Below are 21,443 nucleotides of genomic sequence, written 5' to 3' on the forward strand. Positions count from 1 at the left end.
ACCGTGGTGTATGTATGAGGAATGTTATATGGGTCCGTGTACCCACACCCGTATATAAAAAGTGGTACACAGGTGTAAATACATACTCTAGAGCAGTGGTTCTCAACCGCCGGTCCGCGACGACATTCCTGCCGGTCCGCCAGATATATTTATACAATTTTATACCTTAATTTCAAGATGCAATATTGAAGGCGTGTCCATTGATAAAATAAATAAAACATCAAATTGTAAAATGATTAAAAACATCTTGAGGTAACATTAGGGCTGGAAACATGTTTGATTTGACTTTAAGTTCAAGACATGTTATTTTGCGACATGCGAGCGACAAGTACAGTACAGATACCAGCTTACTCATCGCTAAACAGCGCAGTTTGCGTGATCATTCGTTTTCGATTCATTTTGTGCAGGATCGTAACTGCCCCCCAAACCGCCCAATTGGAGAAGGGGCCGAGCTTGAAACAAGCCCAAAATTATTTTGCCAATGAACATAAATCATAGAGTAGTTTTTAAAATATTTTCCCAACATTTTTCAATTTATTTTCGCGCATTGCGCGATTTAGTGTCACTAAATGTCTTGCTTATCAAGTGCCCTTCTCCGAGAAACACGCAAGACATATAAAAAAGGCATTTCGGAGTCAGCCATTACCGCGCCACGACGTACCAACAAATAATGAAGTTAAGGCTAACATGGGACTCCGAAAAGTGTGCCAAAATTCGGCAGCGAGAAAAGCGATTCAGCCATGAATGATCGAAATTCTCGCTATTGGCGTGATTAAGCTACGTAAACTCTCTGTTTACACGGAGTAGAATGAGTGTGCTCACAAGGACATGTGAAAACATCCACCCAACTGTAGGGTCTGGGGGTGAAGCTCCCGGAAGTTTGGCTTATCGCCCTATGGGGTCCAAGACCGACGTTTTTGGGTGTGCGCTGACGAAGTCTTTTTTCGGCCCGGATTTGCTAATGGCGGTATAGTTGCTGTAAGGTGTTTTCAAGGTTTCAAGGCTGCAACAGTGAAAATTCGTATCGAAACTATAATTCTCGTTGATAACTTAACTTTCAGTGGCGAGGAGAGTATAATTTCAGTACTCGAAAAATTAATCTTTTACTGCTCGATTCGAATCAATAAAATTAATACTCGATTTAGATTCGAGTACTCGAGTCATTATGCCCAACCCTAGCAATGATCGCGGTAGAACGACAAGGTGCTTGGTTAGACTCGGAAACGCTTCATATCTCGATATTGTCAAAGATATGAGCCCACGGCCTTCGACGCGAAGGGTTGTATACGACTATCGGCCGTAGCACGTTCATCTGGTAATTTTACCTCGACTCAGCAGACTGACTACCATAAGATCTCCTGGATGCCATCATGAACCTTCTAAATGTTACTCTCTAGCACCAAATAGTTGCAAAAAAACGGTTGCATACTTTACATTTTCGCTTCATTTCAATTTTGAAAGTTCACCGGTCCGCCAGACATTTTTTAAAATTTTACCGGTCCGCGAGGTGAAAAAGGTTGAGAACCACTGCTCTAGAGTATAGAGCATAGGGTTCGGCAATCTTTAACATACAAAGTGCCATTTGAACCTACTTCCGATCACAAAACACCGAACGAGAGCTACACACTCTGTTTCATCCCTCAATGACGATCACCACATCGTCTGATAATGGCAAATACACCAGCCAAGGCTGTGTCAATAAAAGGAGTTCGTGTACCATTTAAAAATAGTACATTGTACGCCCTCGTATTCGACATTTCGTGCTGATGACGTCATATATTGTGACACGATTGTTGATATACGATGTTCTTTTGAATTCCCTAGTATAGTTTCTGATGATTACCCCTGGCGAGTGTCTGCCAAAATATTCTGATTCATTTCAACATGAATATACTATTCAATTGCATATTGAAGTTATGTACCTCCAAGAAGCTGTTCTAATGCCGAAGTACATACGAAATCACCAGAGGTGGTCAGTAACGAAGTACTTCTACTTTTTCGAAGAACTCAAGTAATTTTCCTCTACTTCTGGTACTTACTCAAGCAGATCTTTTTTTCGTTACTTCTACTTCTACTTCGTAAAATTTTGTGAGTTACTTACTTACTTTTCGCTATTTTCAGTTTGTCAAGTATAAGTAGTTTAATCCCCCAATAAGAAAGCTAGCCGAAGGAATTTCGGGGCTGTTTTCACGTAGTACCAACATTTAATTTTCATAAAAGTCATGAAATAGCGAGAATTTTCGTTGCGCTTCGCGCACAGTAGATATGGAGCGGCAAATATGTTTTAACGAAAGTGTCGCTGAGTATAATTTAGATACCGGGTTGCGTGGTTCCGTTCACACCGCATGTCGCCTATACCAAATATTTCATCACAGTAAGTATGGCCCCCATAACGTTTGAAACTACCGTTTCGCAGTCCAGCAATTACTTATTATACCTAGCAGCCTATGACGTGTCCTAATCTGGAAAAGTGGACTTTGGCTTTTTTAACGTTGGACCTGTTTTAGCAGACCACCGTTGAAACTTTCTGGACAAAAGACATGAAATATATTTTCCGCTTTTTAGAAGTAGTATTTGTATTTTTCTTTCAATTATATTATGTTGAGTATGTTGAGTTCTAATTAAAGTTACAGTTCTTTTGTCTGGAGAACATACATGTTGAAGTATAAAAGCAAGTGTAGTAATGCCTTATATTTTCCGAAAATAAAGCTATACACTATATGACATTTTTACGATCTGCCATATTTTTAATTAACGTATACTAATCGCGCAAAGTGTTAAAGCCGTATCCGACACAACTTATCCGTATTGCTCTTCGACTGAACTAAGGGCCTTATAATATGGGGGAGGGCGCCATGCCATGATATTCTGTAGATGGGGTGTTCGAGTAAACAAAGGATTAGTATCGCATTTCCATATCAATACTATCATTTACATCCCATGATGTGAACGACTGCTTAGTGCTTATTCTGTCAAAAATTGACACCTGCTGCGATGCATCAATAGGAACCAAGCTCTATGCACCTTCCGCATAGCTTAATTTTCAGTTTTTGACAGTCCATACGAACGAATTACGATCGTTTCCACAACTACTTACTTACTTGAGTAGATTTAAAGTCAGTCACTTCTACTTCTACTTCAAGTAGTTTTGGATTGCTTATGTAAGAAGTACTTCTACTCGTACTTGAGTAGATTTTCCCGTCGCTACTTCTACTTCTACTTGAGTAGCTTTCTTGACTACTTTGACCACCTCTGGAAATCACTGACCAAAACAGCGGTTCTAAACATCTCGTAGCCATCCGACATCTTGGTCGTGGAAACCTTGGCAACTATGGTATAATGTAGGGTTACCATACGTCCTCTTAAATTTGTCGTCTTTTTTCAGTAAATTGAAAGTGTCCTCGGAGCAGTGGCGTAGCAGCCATCTGGCGGTTCTGGCTCTGCGCCAGGGGCGGCAGGCTCCAAGGGGGCGGCAAAATGAGGCTGCACAGTGAGAGAGATGCCTGCATCATCGTGATGCTTTGACGACGGAGATGCGATAAGGACTTTATAGTAAGGTCATCTAGTCTGCACCCCGTTTTTTTCTCCTCCGTGATTGCTGGGCGTCTAGCGGAATAACCGCGGATACCAGTTTTCGAGTCTTCCGTCTGACCCGGCCGGGGATCGGGCCCACAACCTACCAATCAAGAAGCCGGACGCATCACCATTACACTATCTCGCGCGGCGTGTAGACAGCCGGCTAAAAGAAGAGTGCTTGGTAGTCCTATAGCTGGCGTCCCGTCAGCTAAAATTTAATCAAACAGGTCTCAATCGAAAGCTAGTGTCGCACTGATTCCGAAAACACGAATTAATATGGTAACATGGCGAAGGAATCACTCCGAAATAGCCGTCACGGCCGATTGTTCGGAGAGTTCGCAGAAAAAGGAGAATGTCTGGCGAACAAACAGAAGATGCTGGCCTCAGTGTTGTTGAAGAATTTAGACGATGCATGTTTCAAGCATAGGACAGATTTAAACTTGAAGCTGAAACTAGGTTTACCGGCATTCACCACTTAAATGATATATTTGGATTTTTGAATTCCCACGCGCTGCTGCAAAGCGAAAGTCACAATTTATTCACCAGCGCTTTTAGAAGCACTTATGACGACGAGGTGGACTTTTTGGCGTTAGCTGCGAAAATTGTCATGCCTTATACCTCGAATTAGGGATCATATAAAGCAGAAGATTGCTAGCTTTTCGTAGAAACCAATGTGAGGCCTCTAGGACAGGGGTTCTCAACCTGGGGGGCGCGCCCCCGTTCGGGGGGCGTGAAAGCATCTTAAGGGGGGGGGCGAAGAATCGATCAAATGATTTTTTTTTCGCGCTATGCGCGATTTATTTCCAATTCACGCGTGTTTCTCTTTATATAGACCCAGTTTCTTTTTTTTGAATTCTCTCATCAACAGTCATAACCTTCCATGCCATCAAACAATTTGTTACGGTTGCTAGCATCCCGGTTGGATCTTGTAATATGACGATACGAGGGCGCGGAATTTTTCGCTATCCTAAAGGGGGGCGTGTCTAAAAAAAGTTGCGAACCACTGCTCTGGGACGAACAAAATTAAGTTATAATCATATGAAGTTGTTCAACTTGAGATTTTAGAAGGGTTAAGAGGCTGGTGCGGAGCGGTGAAACCACGTTTGATCGTAGTGCAACAACGTTTGATGTTTTACAGTGGTTGTTTAATGCAAAGCTACTTGATTCGACACCGTATTTATGCTCGTGTCTGAAACTTTATCTGAACATTGGTGTTTCAACTGCGAGCTGTGTGAGGAGCTTCTCAAAGCTCAAACTGATTAAGTCTTATATATTTAGTTCTATCATGAATAATGATCGGCTATCAGCTCCATCCATTCTGTCTATAGAAAGAGACTACGTTCAAAAACTTGAATTTGAGGATATTATCGCTGCTTTTGCTTTGAGGCGGCCATTAATTTTCTATTTGTACAATACATTCGTTCGCTATTTCTTGTTTTTATTATTTTTGGCGTCATTAACGTCGAGACGGTGAGGCTGAGAAGCGGCATATTATTTGTAATTATTCCTATTGACAAGATTACTTGAACATCAATCTATGTCGAAATTTGATGCGGTCTACCTAGGGGGGCGGTATTTTCAAGAGAGCCAGGGGCGGCAGCACATGCTGCTACGCCAGTGCCTCGGAGGACGCCTAAATGTCCTCTTTGGGAATATGACCTATTTTTTACACCCAAAAGGATTAAAATGAGACCAAAAACGCGACCCCCACGCAGAGAACGTCAGAGTTTCGTAAAAATCGGGTCAATCGGTAGCCGAGTTAAACTGATGACCCTTTTTTTCAGTCAACGCACTACTATCGGTCTCGAAAACCTTAGTTTGCCTTTCAACAGCATGAAATAAACAAAATTTTACCGAGAATAGAAGAATCTCTAAAGAGAAATATGAATATTACATCGAAATTATTCATGCAGAATACATATATTTTGCTTTAAACCTACGAGTGGCTGCTGCAGATGCATGTAAGATCCGCATGCGGCTCGCGAGTCGCGGGTTGCCGTTGCCGACGCTTGGACTGGAGTAGGTGCGGCCAACCCGCGGCCCGTGGGCCACATGTAGCCCATGAGAAGGTTTCGAGTGGTCCGCGAGGCAATTTTCGAAATTAGTTACATTATCAAAAATGGATTGTCCAGCTTATGAAACTGCAAGGCCAACCAAAAATTTGATTAGTCTGTCTGCAAGCCGCAATACTTGAGATGTTGATGACTAAAATATCAGTTCCGACGCATTGGCAGATCCATGGGCCAGTCACATTTTTGGTAGGTCTTCGTACATTACAATAAAGTAGAATATTTTGCGGTAGATTTACCTAAAGTCATTTTTACACGCTTCGCGCAATATGTTGTCACTCGATTTCTAGCTTTTACTACTGTTACGTAGCCTATACCTCCCTCCTTCGCACGTTGGGCGAAGCTTTCGATAACGATATATTCAATTGTGCCGGCGCCTAATATAGTCCTGACCTTGCAAATTGAGCCCAGATATGCACAGCAGACCTGCAATATACTCAAGTAACAATATTATTGATCTATAAACCTCGAAAAATCTTCGCGCTTCGCGCGGCTAGTGGCCCGCGGTATGTTTCGACAATTTCATGTGGCCCTTTGGCCAAAAAGGTTGGCTACCCCTGACTAGAGAGTGTAATAACCTCTGACGCCTGACGAACAAACACAACAAGGATGGACTCAAATCTTGAGTGGTGTTAATAACTCATACTTGTATTGAAGTTAGATTGACAAGCAGGGATATCTGAACAGAATAATACTACGGAAAAATATTGGAGGCAATCAATAAATTTTCATCCTGAGATGGTATCGTCATAATATCGAAATCGCAATATCAATGAGAAAGGCTTCGAGAATGCGTGGCTTCACAATATTGTACATCTATACCCCGCATTCTAGACTGTGCTAAAACTCAAAATTGGGGGTTATAGTAAACATAGCATCGCACAATCCCCATGGCTAAAATTCCATTGCACACCAGCATCCGTGGGACGAGCCATGAACCCATAACGCATGGTGTCAAAGTGATTTATCAAATGATTTAGGGAAGAATGTCTCCCTGGTAAATGACATGCGCATTATATGTTATTTTGTGTTATTGCCAGTACGTGTGCCTTTGTGGGCAAAGACGAATACAAAAATACACATGTCGCATTGATGCTCTATGCGGTTTGAACACAACCTTCACGCAACGCGACCTATCATACTGATGATCGAATGCGGATGGAGAAAAGACTTTTTTATACAGCTGGATATGTGTGGATTACGTTACATTCTTTCACGTTACCCATTGCCGTTCCGCCCAACAGGAGAATGTCAAAACGTGACAAGAATCGGAGTTTTTGCGAAGGCTTACATGACAGGATTTTGGCCGTTCCTGTCTCTAAAGCTCCCGTTGGGATTATAAGCTCATGCGTTTTACAAAAATATTAAAACGCAATTTGAAGATGGAGCGAATCTGAAGATCAGAATTCGGATGTGAATTTCTCGATTTCGATGTGAAGTGACAATCGAAGCCGAAACGCCATGGAATGAAATTACCAAATCGTGGCCCTCGATCCGCAATATATGAATGGTACTGTTTGCAGGTTTTTAGATTTCAGGTAGGAATCCCTAGAAGGGTTCTTCTGATATTGTATTAGATAATAGGGATACATGCGCTATGCTATTATTTCGTCCTGTACGCTCGATATGTTCAATCTGCAGCACTGGCTCATTGGCATCGTTGCGCTATCAATCACTTAACATCACACTTGTGAGGTTGTCGCACAAAATTGATTTTCTAAAATATGGTCCCAGAGCGAAGTGAAAAAAATTTCTCACTACTTCTCCGATCCTGTTATCTACTGAATACGGACTACACAGATCCTTCCTGTCTAAATGACTGGATCTTAGAATTGAACATGATTTTGACCCATGGTACTACGATAAATCATGACCCAGAAAACTGCTCAATCCAAGGAATCTGTTTAATATATATTGTCTTTGGAACGTATAACGCTGCAGGTAAGTAACTCAGTGACTCATCATGCATGAATTACACGGGACCATTTAGTACGTTTTTTCCTGGTCATATTCATGGTCATCAAAAACCCCGCTTGGGCTCCGGCCCGAGTCCTCTACCAAAACTTTGACCCCGGCCTAATACCGATCGGACTAGAATATTTGAAAGCCGATCAAGATACACTCCAGCTCTGGATCCATGATCCACTCTATACCAGAGAGTGATGGCTTTCGACGTCTGTCATTATGTGATGATTAGGGCAAGTTTTTGTTGCACTAAAATCGCGAGAAAATGCACTTAAGTTGCAGTAAAGAGCTGCATTTATAATTTTTGTTGAATTAGCAGGGTATGATATACTCGAAAGGTTCCGTTGTAGCCTATAACCTAGTTCCAGCAGAGATGTCAAATTTGTTACTTTGCCATTTCACGAGCATTCTGGCGAGCCCGTCAAAAATTACATTTTTTGCCCGTACACACTAAGATTTAAAATTACGCAATGCGGGAATAATTTTCCCCCGAAAAGCCAAACAGCATAGGCATAATCCCTCCCCAAAAACAAGTCAAATAACACACCCTAAACCACCTAGGTCTGCAAACTTGACCCAAGGCGTTGAGGAAACACTCACTCTTGGCGACGCGACTTTAACGCGACCCAGTGAAAATGTAATTTTCGGCTGACTCGCCTGGGCGTTCGTGAAATGGAAAACTATCAAATTCAAATGACAGAGTCAATAAAGCGATCTATTTAAACATTGTTCGGACACGGTCGTGCTTTGCAAGAGTAATGTCTATAAACTACTCCATCATAGGTCCTTCTGAAGATGAAAATACGTGACGAAAGCATTATATCAGGCTTGCCTGGAACCAGTGATGAGCGGATAGTGCTTTTCGAGACTCCGAATCCCTCCGACAACTTTAGCGTCTGAGGAAAACTCCCTCCGACTCCGAAGAACTCAATCCCAGACTCCGAGATACTCCGATGAATCTCGTCGAGTATCCGAAACATAATTACCTACAGACAACGTTCAACGAAAATGCTATTCATACCATTTTAACCATATCATTAGAGTGGCAAGCATGGTACGCTTAGTAATGTGTTTTACTAAATAAATGTGATAAAATGGTTGACCTTATAGTATTGTCTACTCTCCAGTCCCCAATTGCAGTGTTGGTGGCTGATTTTTATGCACTTGGCAATCATTTTTGCATGTTACCCGTCACATTACAACTTTGCAAGGTGTCAACTGTCTGTGTTTTGGTTTGTAATCATAATCAATAGTGTATTCTGGTCAGACCTATCCGAAGATATCGGAGAAAAAAGTTACAATACTCCGAAATTCTCCGAAAAAATATCTGTAGTAAACTCCGACTCCGCTCCGACTGTCACAAAATCGGCTAAACTCCGCTCCGAATCCACTCCGACTCCGCTCCGATGCTCATCACTGCCTGGAACATGAATTGCGATGTTTTGTAATGGCGAAGTAACGTAGAAACTGACGAAATTTCAAATTGCATTGAACCGATGCTGTCGGTTGGAATTCAGCCAAATGTAGTGTGTAGCGTTGTTGGTGGGCAACCTAACGACACGGTGGTTCAGCAATATGTGAAACTACCAACAAAATCGACGAAATTCATTCAAGAAATGAAGATTGTTGAGCTCCTCGCGATTTTCCAGACATTCTGCTTCTACAATTTGAAACTTTTATGCGCGAGGTATATATCTCAAGACACAGTGATGGCACAGAACACCACGATGGCTCTCGGCGGTGTAAAGTTCTCGGTAGCCAATTCCACTCGAGTATTCGTCGTCCAGATGGGTCATGACGACATTCCCCTGGATTGTGACCGTATGCTATATATGTAGGCAATAATCGAAATGAGGCTTACTACGGAATCGGCGTAGTATTTGGTCCGGAGTGTACGAGTTTTGAGTAAACGTTAAATGGGTGTACCACGACGATAAAGGTTCAAGAGCACTGGAGTACATCTGTCTTGACTGTATGCATACAAGAGATTTTATGCGGATGACACAAATACTCCCGTCCATTTTCGCTGTACCAACTGAAGGAGCGAGAGAGAGGGGAGGAAAGAGGGACAGATTGATGCTTTAACCAAACGTTATATCGGTATGAATAATTGATGGGCGCGAAATTCATTTGCATTTTCTATAAATCATATTCATGCAGAATTACATACTCTCTATAATATCTTCATCGTCACACAGTTCTCAAAGTTCTGATATGTACTCGCAGGGTGATGCAACAGAGTTGAGGTATAGTCACTCACTCGCAGCTCCATGTACGGTGGAATTATAAAAGAATGTCTCAAGTCCGCATTTGTATAGATTTTGATAATCATAGCTTTATGGTGTTCGTTGCAAATAATTAACCGAAATCCATTCATAGTCAAACAACCACTTCCTGATTAGTCGCATAAAATCAACGTTGTCGTAGAGATGAATATCCGCGTTGTTGTCGGTGAATATGTTTACAATGATGCCACGATAGGAAAATGTGGAGCCACAAGAGAACTGATTCGCATACATGCTCCGAGCTGTCAAACGCGAAACGAGAAACGATAAAATGTGAGAAAGCATGGATGTAAACTGCATGCTCTCATACTGAATTGGTGCTTTTGGGGTGAACGAAGCTTCCATAACACACAGCACAATGTGCAATTTACATTCTAATGAGTTGTCGTGGTTATCACGAAGAGATGCACCATGCTGTACAATTGGATGATTGCTATCTACCATTTAATGCGAATCGAAAAGTCAGACAAATTTTATACACTATGAACTTTTGCTTATTGCTAAGCACAAAAGGGTGTTAGAAATTCTAAGCTAAGAAAGAAGTCGGTTCGAAAGAACTTTGACAAAAAAAAACGTAACTCTGACAGCAAACAAACGGGGATGGACTTGTTCATCGTTAATAATCGCAATTTTGCATTAATCAACAACCATTTGCGTAGCGGAAATCCGAATTACACATCATTCTTGAGAGGCCTCATCAGCTAGGAAAATTGCCGCAGTTGCGATTACAAAGAAACGATCAGAAAGGCAAGCGATGTTGCTGTTGTCAGATATTTGACTCGAACCATCGCGGTTTGAGTGCATGTAATAGTTATTTACTTGTCCTTTCTTTACAGCTTATTTTATTGTGCGGCGAATATGGATAAGACGAGTTATCTTTCAAAAATCACACTGACTTCTGCAGTATTTACACTCTTGCCAATCGCCTGCTTAGTCGTCAGCGTTATCGGCAATTTGATATGGTATGTACAGAAGGCTCCTCACTACTCAGTATAGCCTACTCATATATATATATAGCCACACGTACCGTTTCCAGCATCGTGCGACGTAAATAGGGCTATTCCGGCATCGAGGGAGATACGGATATTGAACTAATAAATGGTACCTGTATTATGGGTAACGAAAGAGAAAGCCGGACTTACACAAATGGGATGCTATTTCTTTATACTGAAACTGGTTTTATTCGATTGGATTCCCTCTTCTTAAAGAGGAGTCCGTTGCTATTTTATGATACCGTTTGCGATACAGCATAATACATATGATGCCTCAAATTTGATTCGAATACATCTGTTATACATGTGCCGTGATGCGTGAAAAGTTATTGCCGGACTTGATCGAATCGGCTCCACAAAATTCAGATTGATAAGGTGGATCAAGTTGAACTTTGTACCTCAACTGCTTCCTAATGTCTATAATTATCTATCTATCACTATCGCACGCTATACATACACACACGCTAAATAATAACCTGCAGTCACTAAAATTTGACGTAGCATAATCCAGCAGTGGGGGATTGCGGCAGACTGTGGCCGCGGGCCGCTCAAATTCGAGTCGCGGGCCGTATGTTGCCCGTCCTGCTATATGATGTACGGCCGCATTCCAGATGGATCTGCATTCGACATGGACGCCAAATGTCCAAGTTAAATTGGTTACTACATGGCCTACTAAAAACAGTAGTAGTCCATGGTTACTAATAGAGTATTTCGGACCACGGACTGTTGTTGCGGTGCCTGTGCCATTACTGTTTCCTTGTGAAATACAAGCAATTTCTGCTAAGCAAATACTATCCCGCCTTCAAGATCACATGACCTATCGATCTCGTCTCCCGTGACATGCCACCCCTTTTTGTCGCTTGTTTTTTATTATGCTATATTCTTTTACTTTTCATTCAGTGTGCATGCCTCCTCTTTACATCGCCTAGGACAAGGTGGGTGTCTGATTCCAAAGACTGCTCTAAGTCGTTTCGAAACCTTCCTATCTTTTCATTGTATCGCATTTTTGTTGTGTTTTGAAATGATAAAAATTGCTAATAAACCGAACTGAACTGAACCGAAATATCATTCGCATAAAAGTTTCTAATTGTAGAAGCAGAACGCTTCTGCGCGCTGACTAAGAACCGAAATCACTAGGAGTATTGATTTTATGAAAGGTTATTGGGATTCGTTGTCTAGTCGTGTGGAGCGCAAAAATCGTTTCACTTTAACTTCAAGGATGAATTCCATCAATAATATAGTTAGTTGTACATATTACTATCGAACATTTGTCCTTTCTCATCCCACGTGATCTGATTTAACGGTATACCGCTGATGGAGAGGGTGTCTTCGAAAGTGTTGAGCTCAAAATTAATTATGGTTCATCTTCGGGTTGTTATTAATCACGTTGTTGCACTCATGATTACATGACATCCCACCAGGATTGTCGCGAGTGTAAAAATATATGTTGGAATTGCCCTAACGTACCAGAAAAACCTTCATTCGTGAGACGTACACCATTCCAAATTGGCATTTTTTTATTGGGCGCATCATCAAATTCTTTAATTCAAATTGCTTGTTGCCTGCCGCCACACACGCTTATTTAGTTGTGCGTAGACGGCCACATGCCGTCGTACGCCCACAGGCTGACCATCCCTGCAGTCCAGCCTGATGCAGTAACTCAGTGGTTGAAAAGTAGTGTCGCCTGTGATTCTTGTTAACAGTACAAACATCACGTAATATTACACTTGAGCGTAGCGCTGAGCAGACTTCTGCATTTTTTTGTCCACTGATAGTGAGATCCCAATTCCAAATGCATCCCATTTTCTAGCTACGCGATCGGATTGAGTTACGGACATTATCCCGCTCTCCCGTACTGGCCTTTCGTCAGTGACGTAGGCGCCAAAGCGCCGGAAAGCTGTTTCTTCGGATTCTTCCTGTCAATATGCGGACTCGGAGTTTTGGTCTGCATGCAGTTCTACCATGAATATATCAACGACATTGGGCGTTCCTCGTGCATCAATAACGTGGGACGTTTATTGGGATGGGTGTGCTATCTGGGATCGGTCATTGTGTCTACGTTTCAGGTGAAAATTCATTTTCAGTAGGTGAGTATAGGATATTTGAAATGTCGGTACGTATGCCAGCTTTTGAATCTAGTAAAATCACATCATTTCGGCATTGACACACTTAAGAGAAATCCGTCGTCACGTTTGTACAAGAAGTCTGTTGTTTATAGGGTGGACCATGATTTTGGGGGATTGCTCATCATCAAGTTTCCATGAATTATGTCATCCTTTTTCGACAGAGAAAAATTTTCTTGGTCGGATTATTCTATTGTATTTTTTGCGCTTCGCGTGATTGACCTACCAGCGTATCTTGACTTTATCGCATTACATACATGACCTATTACAGAGCCATACTGATTATGTTCCCATGTTACATAGATTAGCAGTAGACATTCAACTGAGTGCCCGGGCAATAATTCGTACGTCGAATGTGGGCCCAAGTCCCGAAAAGTGTACCATAGCCTACTGCCCGCCCACTGTCTCACAAAAGCTGAAGGAGAAAGTGGACCAAGTTCAAACCATTCAGGATTCTGCAACGGGCTTACAGGCTTGGCGTGAAATGACCAAAGAATAAATCAAACAACCTAAGAAGTAATCGTGCATTTGTCGATTGCTCATTACACAACGGATACAGGATTCCTGTATAATTGACTCCATTTCGTCACCGCATCCAGAATAATTTATTTCGGAACTATACCGATGAAGTAAAAATAATTAACTCTCCATATCCAGTTTCCAGACGTCCCGACGATACACGTTTTCGGTGCCAGCGTATACTTCATAACGTGCGGATTGTGGATGTGGACTGTAGTTGCGATCACTTACGGCGCGGGATCTAAGGATTCGAAAACATTTCATCTATTGCACTGCCGAATAGTTCTCTCCGCACTTGCGACTGCCAGCGTTATTTCCCGTATCCTTTATAATGAATTGCAGTGCGCAGCGGCCTACTGGGGCAGAAACACCTACCTCACGGAAATAAAAGTATAGAAAAAAACACGATTTCATATATGTGCGACTTGCCGGCATGTTTAGGATACGGATGAAGCCTCATAACTTCTCTTGTTGAACATCTATGAACGAAAGTCATTGATCCTTAATAACGACTTGCATTCTCTTCGTGTTCGCGCAAAGTCGTGTTTTTTCTGATGAATGGACATGTAAGGTCAACATCAAATCACTGCCGTATTCCTCCGTTTAAGTATATTTTTCTTTATGACAGATATCGCCTTGGTACAAGACGGCGGCCACTACCTCCGAATGGTTCACAGTCTTATTTCAAATGACCATGGTCGCGACACTGTCACTGGAGCTTCGGCATATCGTCAAATTCGATGTGACGTTGGCCATAAAAGACAAAAAGATACAACGGCAACCAACCCAGTCCAAAGAAGCGAAAGACGCCTATTTGCCTTCCGACAAGAAGTAGCGTGGTTTTTCTCTCCGCCAACTCCGAGACATATTTTCGTCTGCCTCAGTATGACGTCAGATCTAACAAAGGCTACAGTTTTCGTGCGTGATATTCTCGCAATAAAACAATTTCAGCGCCCAGCGGCGGTTTTATACGATTAAATAACAGGTCATAGGCCAAACTGTCACGGAAAATCACCAAGCACAGTCTTCGCAAATGTTCCTCGATAAGATCTTTCACATTTTCTAACCCCATATTAAAACATATTAGCTTGGTTCTAAGCAATGTTCCTTCTAATTTTTCACGTGTCTGCGCGAATTCACCAACTCACTGCGCGGTCCTTTGGACTGCAGTGCGTAACGACTAAAAAAACGATCATCACTTCGGCTTTTTTGTGCGCAGCTTAGATTTTCTGTGCGCAGAGACCGTGTCAGCACTGCGCAATTGATCACGCGCGCAGCTTATAGGGAACAGCCGTTCTAAGTATATGATCGAGTATCCTAGAGAGTAACACTACAATAATCGGAAATATTTAACATGAGGGATTGTGACTTAGTCATCATTATTATATTATGAAACTCGTGGTCTGTTTGTCACTTTTTCGCTTCGTTTTCACAATTTCATTTGTACCCTCAAGCCGAATTAGACGGGGGATTACTTTCTCATAAATATATCTATATCAGTATCGTAAAATTATTGTACGTGTCGTGATCGCAGTAGTCAGGGAAACGGCTATTTATCATACTTCCGTAGTTCGCAATATCAAAGGTTTCCGGCTACTTGGAAAGTCATTGACAGTGTTTCATTATGCGCGTGGTTTGTGTTACTGCAGCATCAAGTATGTTGCTTTCTGCGATTGTAACAGCTTTACCAGTGATCCCTTTCGCGGCTATAGTTGCTGGATGCTTTGTTTGGTAAGTACTTTTAAATTTAGTGCTAAAATACCTCACTGACCGAGCCCATACTAAATGGATTACAAATACATAAGGTGAAATAGTCTGTTACTTGTAAAGCTTTCCATATGTCGCGAGTCGCGACAGTCGTGCCTTCCGGAGCCTATCGAACTTTGAGATAACTGGGCTGTAAATTGTAGGTGACTGACACAGTTTATTATGGAAATGAATGTCTGTCTAACATACTGTGTCTATATACAATTATACATTCATCTTGTATATGCCTGCGTCCCTTCCCGCGTGGACCGAAAAGTTGTTGATTGTATCTGGTTGATTCGACCTGATCTGGTTGTATCTGTTGGTTGTATTGGATTGGCGCCGGAATGCTATAATTATAACAGACATTTTGCTCCCTTTGTTGAACTGTTTGTTGATCTTGCTTAGTATAAACACGGTTGTATTGTCAACAGCCATTAGACCCTATTGATCATGCCTCGGTGCGACTAATAAATATTTAATATAATATCACAGGGTTGTGCAACAGATTTGCTGAACGGACCAGGCATAAATTACGAAGCTAACCCGCGGACTTCACGTGTGGTTTCTTAGTGATTTCAAGGCCTTAAATCCCATTAAGAATTGGTAACCTTGACGACAAGACTTATAGATAAGTTCGATATCGGACTACACATAATATTTATCAACACCCGGAGGTAAATAGTCAAAAAAATCACGAAAGGTCTTTTCATGTTATTGAATAAATTTTGTCAAAAATAATTCATGTCCTGGGTCAGCATCATATTTTAGTGATTTTACTCTTATTTTCCTTTCCATTAACCGAATTTTAGGTTAACTCAAATGCATCAGACTATAATCTAAATTCAAACCTCGCGTGGCGGCATGCACACCATTAAAAACTGACACTTCGTTGCGCGCCGCATCACGATTTCATTCTGCGCAGTCATTTGACCCGCGGGCACACCCCTGTAATAGCCTGCCTATACTGTGATTCGAAAATTGATCTATACGTCGGTAACGGTGACATACCGTGCTTTAGACACCGAACTTCGTCGTTTATGTTTGAGCATATCGGTGCGCAGACTATACTTATAACATTATATATATTATTCTGTCATCACCAGGCGTAGTATTCTTTCTGTACGGGGGCCTATGATAACTTATAATAGGCCCAGGTTCTACCTATAAGTGGGGAAGGGCGTGAATGTTACGAAAAGTAATATACTCATGTGATGTCATGGCAAGCATGTGAATCAAATGGAAATAACTATTTACTTTTTGGTCTAGCTACCATATTGCAGTGAGTTACGGACACATCCCAGTTACTCCACGATGGCCGTTTGTAAGCGATGTCGGTACAAATCCGCCGGAGAGTTGCATATTTTCGTTGATCCTATTCTGGGCGGGATTGATATCAATCGTTGTCATTCTCACTTTCTATTCGTACGTTCGAGCCAAGGGAGCTCATTCGCATTGGAATAATGCTGGTTTAGTTTGCGGGATCATTGCGTTTGTTGGGAGTACTTTCGTAGCAAGCTTTCAGGTAGGTGCCGGGAATCAGCAGTAGAAAGAAAAGGTGTGTACTGTCAATGGTCATTATTTGAATGTAATTCTTTTGCAGTGGACGGAGGTATTATACCCTCATATGGTTGGAGCATTCATGACTTTTGGTGGTCTCGGAGTCTACTCGTGGATGCTCAGCGCAATTACGTGGCATCACCTGAAGAATTCTACGCCAAAGTGGTTGTTGTTCTTCAGAATTACAATAGCGGTGATCATCACTGTAATCACGGTGCCCTGTATCCTTTGAAATCATTTCTAAGGTAGGTTTTTAATGAGAGGATTCGACCGTAGCCTGGCGAATCCTATATACCGGAATGACCTCTGATCTTGCATCATGTGTATAGTTCGACACTGCAAAACCGTTCACTGTTGTTAATACCTGGACAAGCAGACACCAAACACGTTGTGAATTGAGAGTTTAACTGCTACGCGTGATGTATTATTTACATCTCCATCAATGTCGAAAGTGAAACTTGACGGGACAGCTACCTGAAACCTATACAGCGTGCAATTGTGCATATAAAATTCACATGTCCTGGCAGATGTTTGGTTCAAAGATTTTATCGCACTTCATGCATACATATCCGTTCGCAATTTAACGGAATCATCAATGAATTATGTTGCTGACCACAAGAAATAATATATTCGAATTACCTACTGTCCCGTGTAAACCTTACCCAAACACTTCGACTATATAGTGTTTACGAAACCTATGTAACGTTTAACGTTCCTTAAGGGCATTGCTCTCTAAATATCATGTGGCCTCAAATTAAAGTTGAAAATCTGTATAAGTGTTGGCAGCATCCCTTTCCTCAGATAGCCATAGTATTCGAACTGCAGCCCAAATATTTTCACGAACTGCACCATTGCATTCCATCTCAGCATCGAAGTCACTCTTACGTCACCACTTCGTAACCCTTTGCCTAATTTCTAGCACGCATTTCTTCACTCACGTAATCATAACGCAAACATATAAATGCTAAGATTTTAGCGGTAAAGAAACTAGATTTATATGCTATCTACCTTGACTTGAAACTACTCTATCTCAAGTTTTAATCTTCTTCATTATCAGACACGTGAGTTTCGAGTATGCTTATATGACGGGAAAAGCGAAAATAATTTACATCTTTCTTTTTAGTCTTCTCCGGTGCATTTCCAAGTAGCTACCTCTCTAGAATGGACGGTGCTTTTCGTCGAAATTTTCAGTATCGCAACCCTTTCGTACGAGTTACGATCGGTCCGTTGTCTTAATCTGGCAGTCGTATTGAATGATTGTGTCGCGGCGGATCTGCCGAACGCTGCTGAGGATGTCCCGAACGCTGCAATCTGTACGTGACAAGCTGATAGTGGTAACGTATAGTGTTCGCTGCCGGATAGAGAGACCTGGGTTTGATCCCCGATTAAAGGATCTCAGAGAGAGGAAAACTGTGCATGGCGAAAAACTCATATATACTCATCCTAAACTCACTGTATGTTAGTAATTGCTCTCGCTCCATTTCATCAGTATTATTTGACTGAATTGCATACATACATTATATATTTTTATCTTGACGTAATGAATGTGTCATGTCGTATTAGCATGCATGGCGTTTCGACATCAGTGGCCAGTCACGTGATAATCTTATACCTGGCCGAAATTCTTTGTATCATTCCTGAGCTACCGATTTAGCCCACTTTCGGCTTTTGCAAGACACCGCCTATTACGCCGATTGTCTGGCTTTAAGGAGCCTAGAAAAACTACAACGCTTCTAGTTATAGGAATTCCTGAGTCGGATTCGAACCAGAAACCTGTTGATGCGTGGATTAGGATTGTAAAAAATCGGGATTTAGAGATCTTGACTTAAATTGGACAGGATTTGTATTTGAGAATTTAATGTTAATGGATTTGGATGTGCGATTTTCAGGAAGATTATATAAAATGTTCTATGCACCGACACGCCTGATTCTGTCTTGAAGTGATTAGTATGGTATGGTCACTATGTCGAATGGATCTCAAATTCGGTGCTGCTCCACCAGGCGGATGCTTTGAACGCTATCTAAGTCACTGGGATTGATGGAATGCTGTTCAAGGTTGTCCTAGACCAGGGGTGGCCAACCTTTTTGCCATTCACGGCCGCATTTCGACTACTCATATAGCCCACGGCCGCATTCCAGGGCATAGTCATAATGAACGAGCTGGACGCCAAATACCCAGGTTAAAGTGTCCATGTCCATTTCTGGTGAAATCCGGACTAATCTATTTAATGATAGGCCTACTATGCGCATCCAAATCGCGAGTGGTCACTGGTAATGTTATGGAAGGAAATGCTCATAGTCGCGCCAAGCGCGAAAAAAATTTCAGATTCACTAATGCATTTCGTCATTGATATTAGTAGTTTTACATATTACCATCAAACATTTATCCTTTCTCATCCCGTGTGATCAGATTCACCGGTATAGAATTGATGTAGGGGTGTTTTCGAAAATTTAGAGCAAGTTATAAATTATGATGCATCTTCGGGTGGGCCAATTGGTATTATTCACTTTGTTGCATGCTGTTATTTCTTGACCTCCCATCAGGATTGTTAGTATAGTGAGGAGTACATGATTCCGAGTTGGTATTTCCATATGAGGCGCTTTTTCTCCTCTGATGTTCGCATCTGTATCGTGGGGCTCTGATTGCAAAGGGTGCTACTACATTAAAATCGAAAAACGTAGTCGCATTGAACCGCAGAAAATTTCAAGATTAATTAAAATCTTTCAAGAAATCGGGAGTACAATTCGTAAATTCAAATTGCATGTCGACGGCCGCCAACACATACTACTGCGGAGCATGGGCCGTAGCCCAGGCCGTGTTATTTTTGGCATTTCAAGAGCCAGATGCCAAAACTGCCAAAAATAAAAATTTGAAAATGCCAAAAATAAGCAATTTTTGGCATATGCCAAAAATAACACGGCTTGCCAAATAGTGTATTTCGTTCATGGTGTTGTGTTAACAGGACCGCGTTATAAGTGAAAAGAGCGTTTGTGCAAGGCAGGTTTCTTAATCTGGGTCCAACCCACCCATTAGGGGTGAAAGCATGGTGTCCTAAATGGTGTGGGCACAGCGAGATTGAACGGCTGACTGCATTTGGTGTACGTCATACTTTCCATTTGTCCAAAGGCAATTTTACGACCGTTTTTGACCGGCTTGTCGAGCGTAAATTTGATAAAACGGGTATCAATGAGAAGCTGCCGCAGTACTGATTATTAAAATATAAATTATATTCTGCTCATGGAACTGGAACCCCCAAAATCAACCACGATTTTTGCATTGTGATCGAGTTGAACATTGTGACGCAACAAACTGTCTGGCTATTTCTGAGCTGCATAGTCTCGATTTGCCAGACAGTCTTGTTGCGTCAATGTTCTAACAAGCTAACCTTCACAGGACTCTTCCATGCGAGTTGGTAATATTAAAGCCACCTGAAGTGACAAAACTCCTCCGAAAATATATCGGTAGACTGAAGGAGAAATGATAGTCGAGCTACCAAATAGAATGTGTTGAGAGACAACAGAGGAAACACCTAGAAAAGGACCGGGAAGAAAATTCTTTCCGCGATGAGATCGATGGCACTGGCGAAGTGATCTCTTTTCATGATACATGGAAGGCGGTTAGGCCCTCCAAAGATTTTGAAGCTCTGAAAACCTTTTGTGGATGACTGGCAACATTCTTTCCCTAAACGGCTACTGTTGAAGCCGATATTTCCCAGATTCGCTGGGCGAGAAATGAATTTAGGAGAAACTTAGCTGACCTGAGTTTGGAAGCACTGTTAGAGTGCAAACGATTTAAGTCTATTCAGCAGCTGTAACAATCAGCTGTTGAGCGTGTTTGTTAGGCTTTTCTTTCTTTTTTTTTGCTTATTGACACCGATTCCGATGGATTCTGCACATTTTGTTTTTTCGTTTGATATTATTAACCTATGAAATCGTTAGGTTTTTTCTTCTTCTTATTGTTTGTTGGCACTGATTATACGTGGATGCTGCACATTTTGTGGGGTCTTTTGACAAACTAGCCCTAATAAAGCGTTTTTGTGACTAATTCAAGGCTGAAACTATCTATTTAGAGGACGATGCCAAAACTGCCAAAAATAAAAATCGAAAAATGCCAAAAATAAGTTATTTTTGGCAGTTTTGGCATATGCCAAAAATAACACGGCCTGGCCGTAGCCGGATTGGATATCCAGCCGGATTTTTTCAATTTTGGCCGGACCGGATCGATTGATTCGGACACTTTGGTTTCGGTCACTATCGGCCGAATTAACCGGAAAATCAATTGTTCGTTGCATGGTCGTGAATAAAGGCATAATAAAGCGGAAAATTGTCCGATTTAACCGTCTTTATACGTGCAATTTTTACTTTTATTCCGTTCCTGAGCATTTTGGCCGAATAAAGTGATAGTCCGGGTTATTCGGTGTCCGAATTTAGCGGAGTCGACTGTAGTAGGATTGAGACGCAAAAAAAAAAACGCGCAATAATTCCAATAAGAATAAATTGTCGATCGATGACCATAAGAGTCTTTGAAAATGGTTGCATAATTTGTAAATCGAACTGGTTACAGAGATTATACGAGGGAGAGACATCATTAGTATTATATAAGCGCTT

At 41.6% G+C, this 21,443-nt stretch overlaps 2 protein-coding genes across 2 annotated transcripts; both read left to right on the forward strand.

The window, feature by feature from the left end:
• The first annotated feature begins 10,457 nt into the window (after nt 1-10,457).
• On the forward strand, nt 10,458-14,555 carry LOC145445756 (modulator of macroautophagy TMEM150B-like). Its single transcript, XM_080323884.1, has 5 exons — nt 10,458-10,857; nt 12,698-12,953; nt 13,668-13,848; nt 14,070-14,095; nt 14,158-14,555. Exons 1-5 carry the CDS (start codon nt 10,754-10,756, stop codon nt 14,362-14,364), a joined length of 774 nt encoding a protein of 257 aa, XP_080180010.1. The 5' UTR covers nt 10,458-10,753; the 3' UTR covers nt 14,365-14,555.
• Nucleotides 14,556-14,781: 226 nt separating this feature from the next.
• LOC145445757 (modulator of macroautophagy TMEM150B-like) lies at nt 14,782-18,754 on the forward strand. Its single transcript, XM_080323885.1, has 5 exons — nt 14,782-15,260; nt 16,545-16,800; nt 16,879-17,056; nt 17,871-17,896; nt 17,959-18,754. Exons 1-5 carry the CDS (start codon nt 15,154-15,156, stop codon nt 18,154-18,156), a joined length of 765 nt encoding a protein of 254 aa, XP_080180011.1. The 5' UTR covers nt 14,782-15,153; the 3' UTR covers nt 18,157-18,754.
• The last annotated feature ends 2,689 nt before the right edge of the window (nt 18,755-21,443 follow it).

The sequence above is a fragment of the Botryllus schlosseri genome, chromosome 9 (assembly GCF_051294905.1).
Source record: "Botryllus schlosseri isolate E-star chromosome 9, Bs_hap1, whole genome shotgun sequence".
NCBI lineage: Eukaryota > Metazoa > Chordata > Ascidiacea > Stolidobranchia > Styelidae > Botryllus > Botryllus schlosseri.

Bases quoted from the DNA above. Each gene is read 5' to 3' on its own strand.
- LOC145445756 (XM_080323884.1), top strand. From the start codon at position 10,754: ATGGATAAGACGAGTTATCTTTCAAAAATCACACTGACTTCTGCAGTA. The intron at 12,954-13,667 runs GTGAAAATTCAT...CTCCATATCCAG, and splicing joins TCATTGTGTCTACGTTTCAG to TTTCCAGACGTCCCGACGAT. The intron at 13,849-14,069 runs GTATCCTTTATA...GTTCGCGCAAAG, and splicing joins GACTGCCAGCGTTATTTCCC to TCGTGTTTTTTCTGATGAAT.
- LOC145445757 (XM_080323885.1), top strand. From the start codon at position 15,154: ATGCGCGTGGTTTGTGTTACTGCAGCATCAAGTATGTTGCTTTCTGCG. The intron at 15,261-16,544 runs GTAAGTACTTTT...TTTTTGGTCTAG, and splicing joins GTTGCTGGATGCTTTGTTTG to CTACCATATTGCAGTGAGTT. The intron at 17,897-17,958 runs GTGAGTTTCGAG...CTTTCTTTTTAG, and splicing joins TCTTCTTCATTATCAGACAC to TCTTCTCCGGTGCATTTCCA.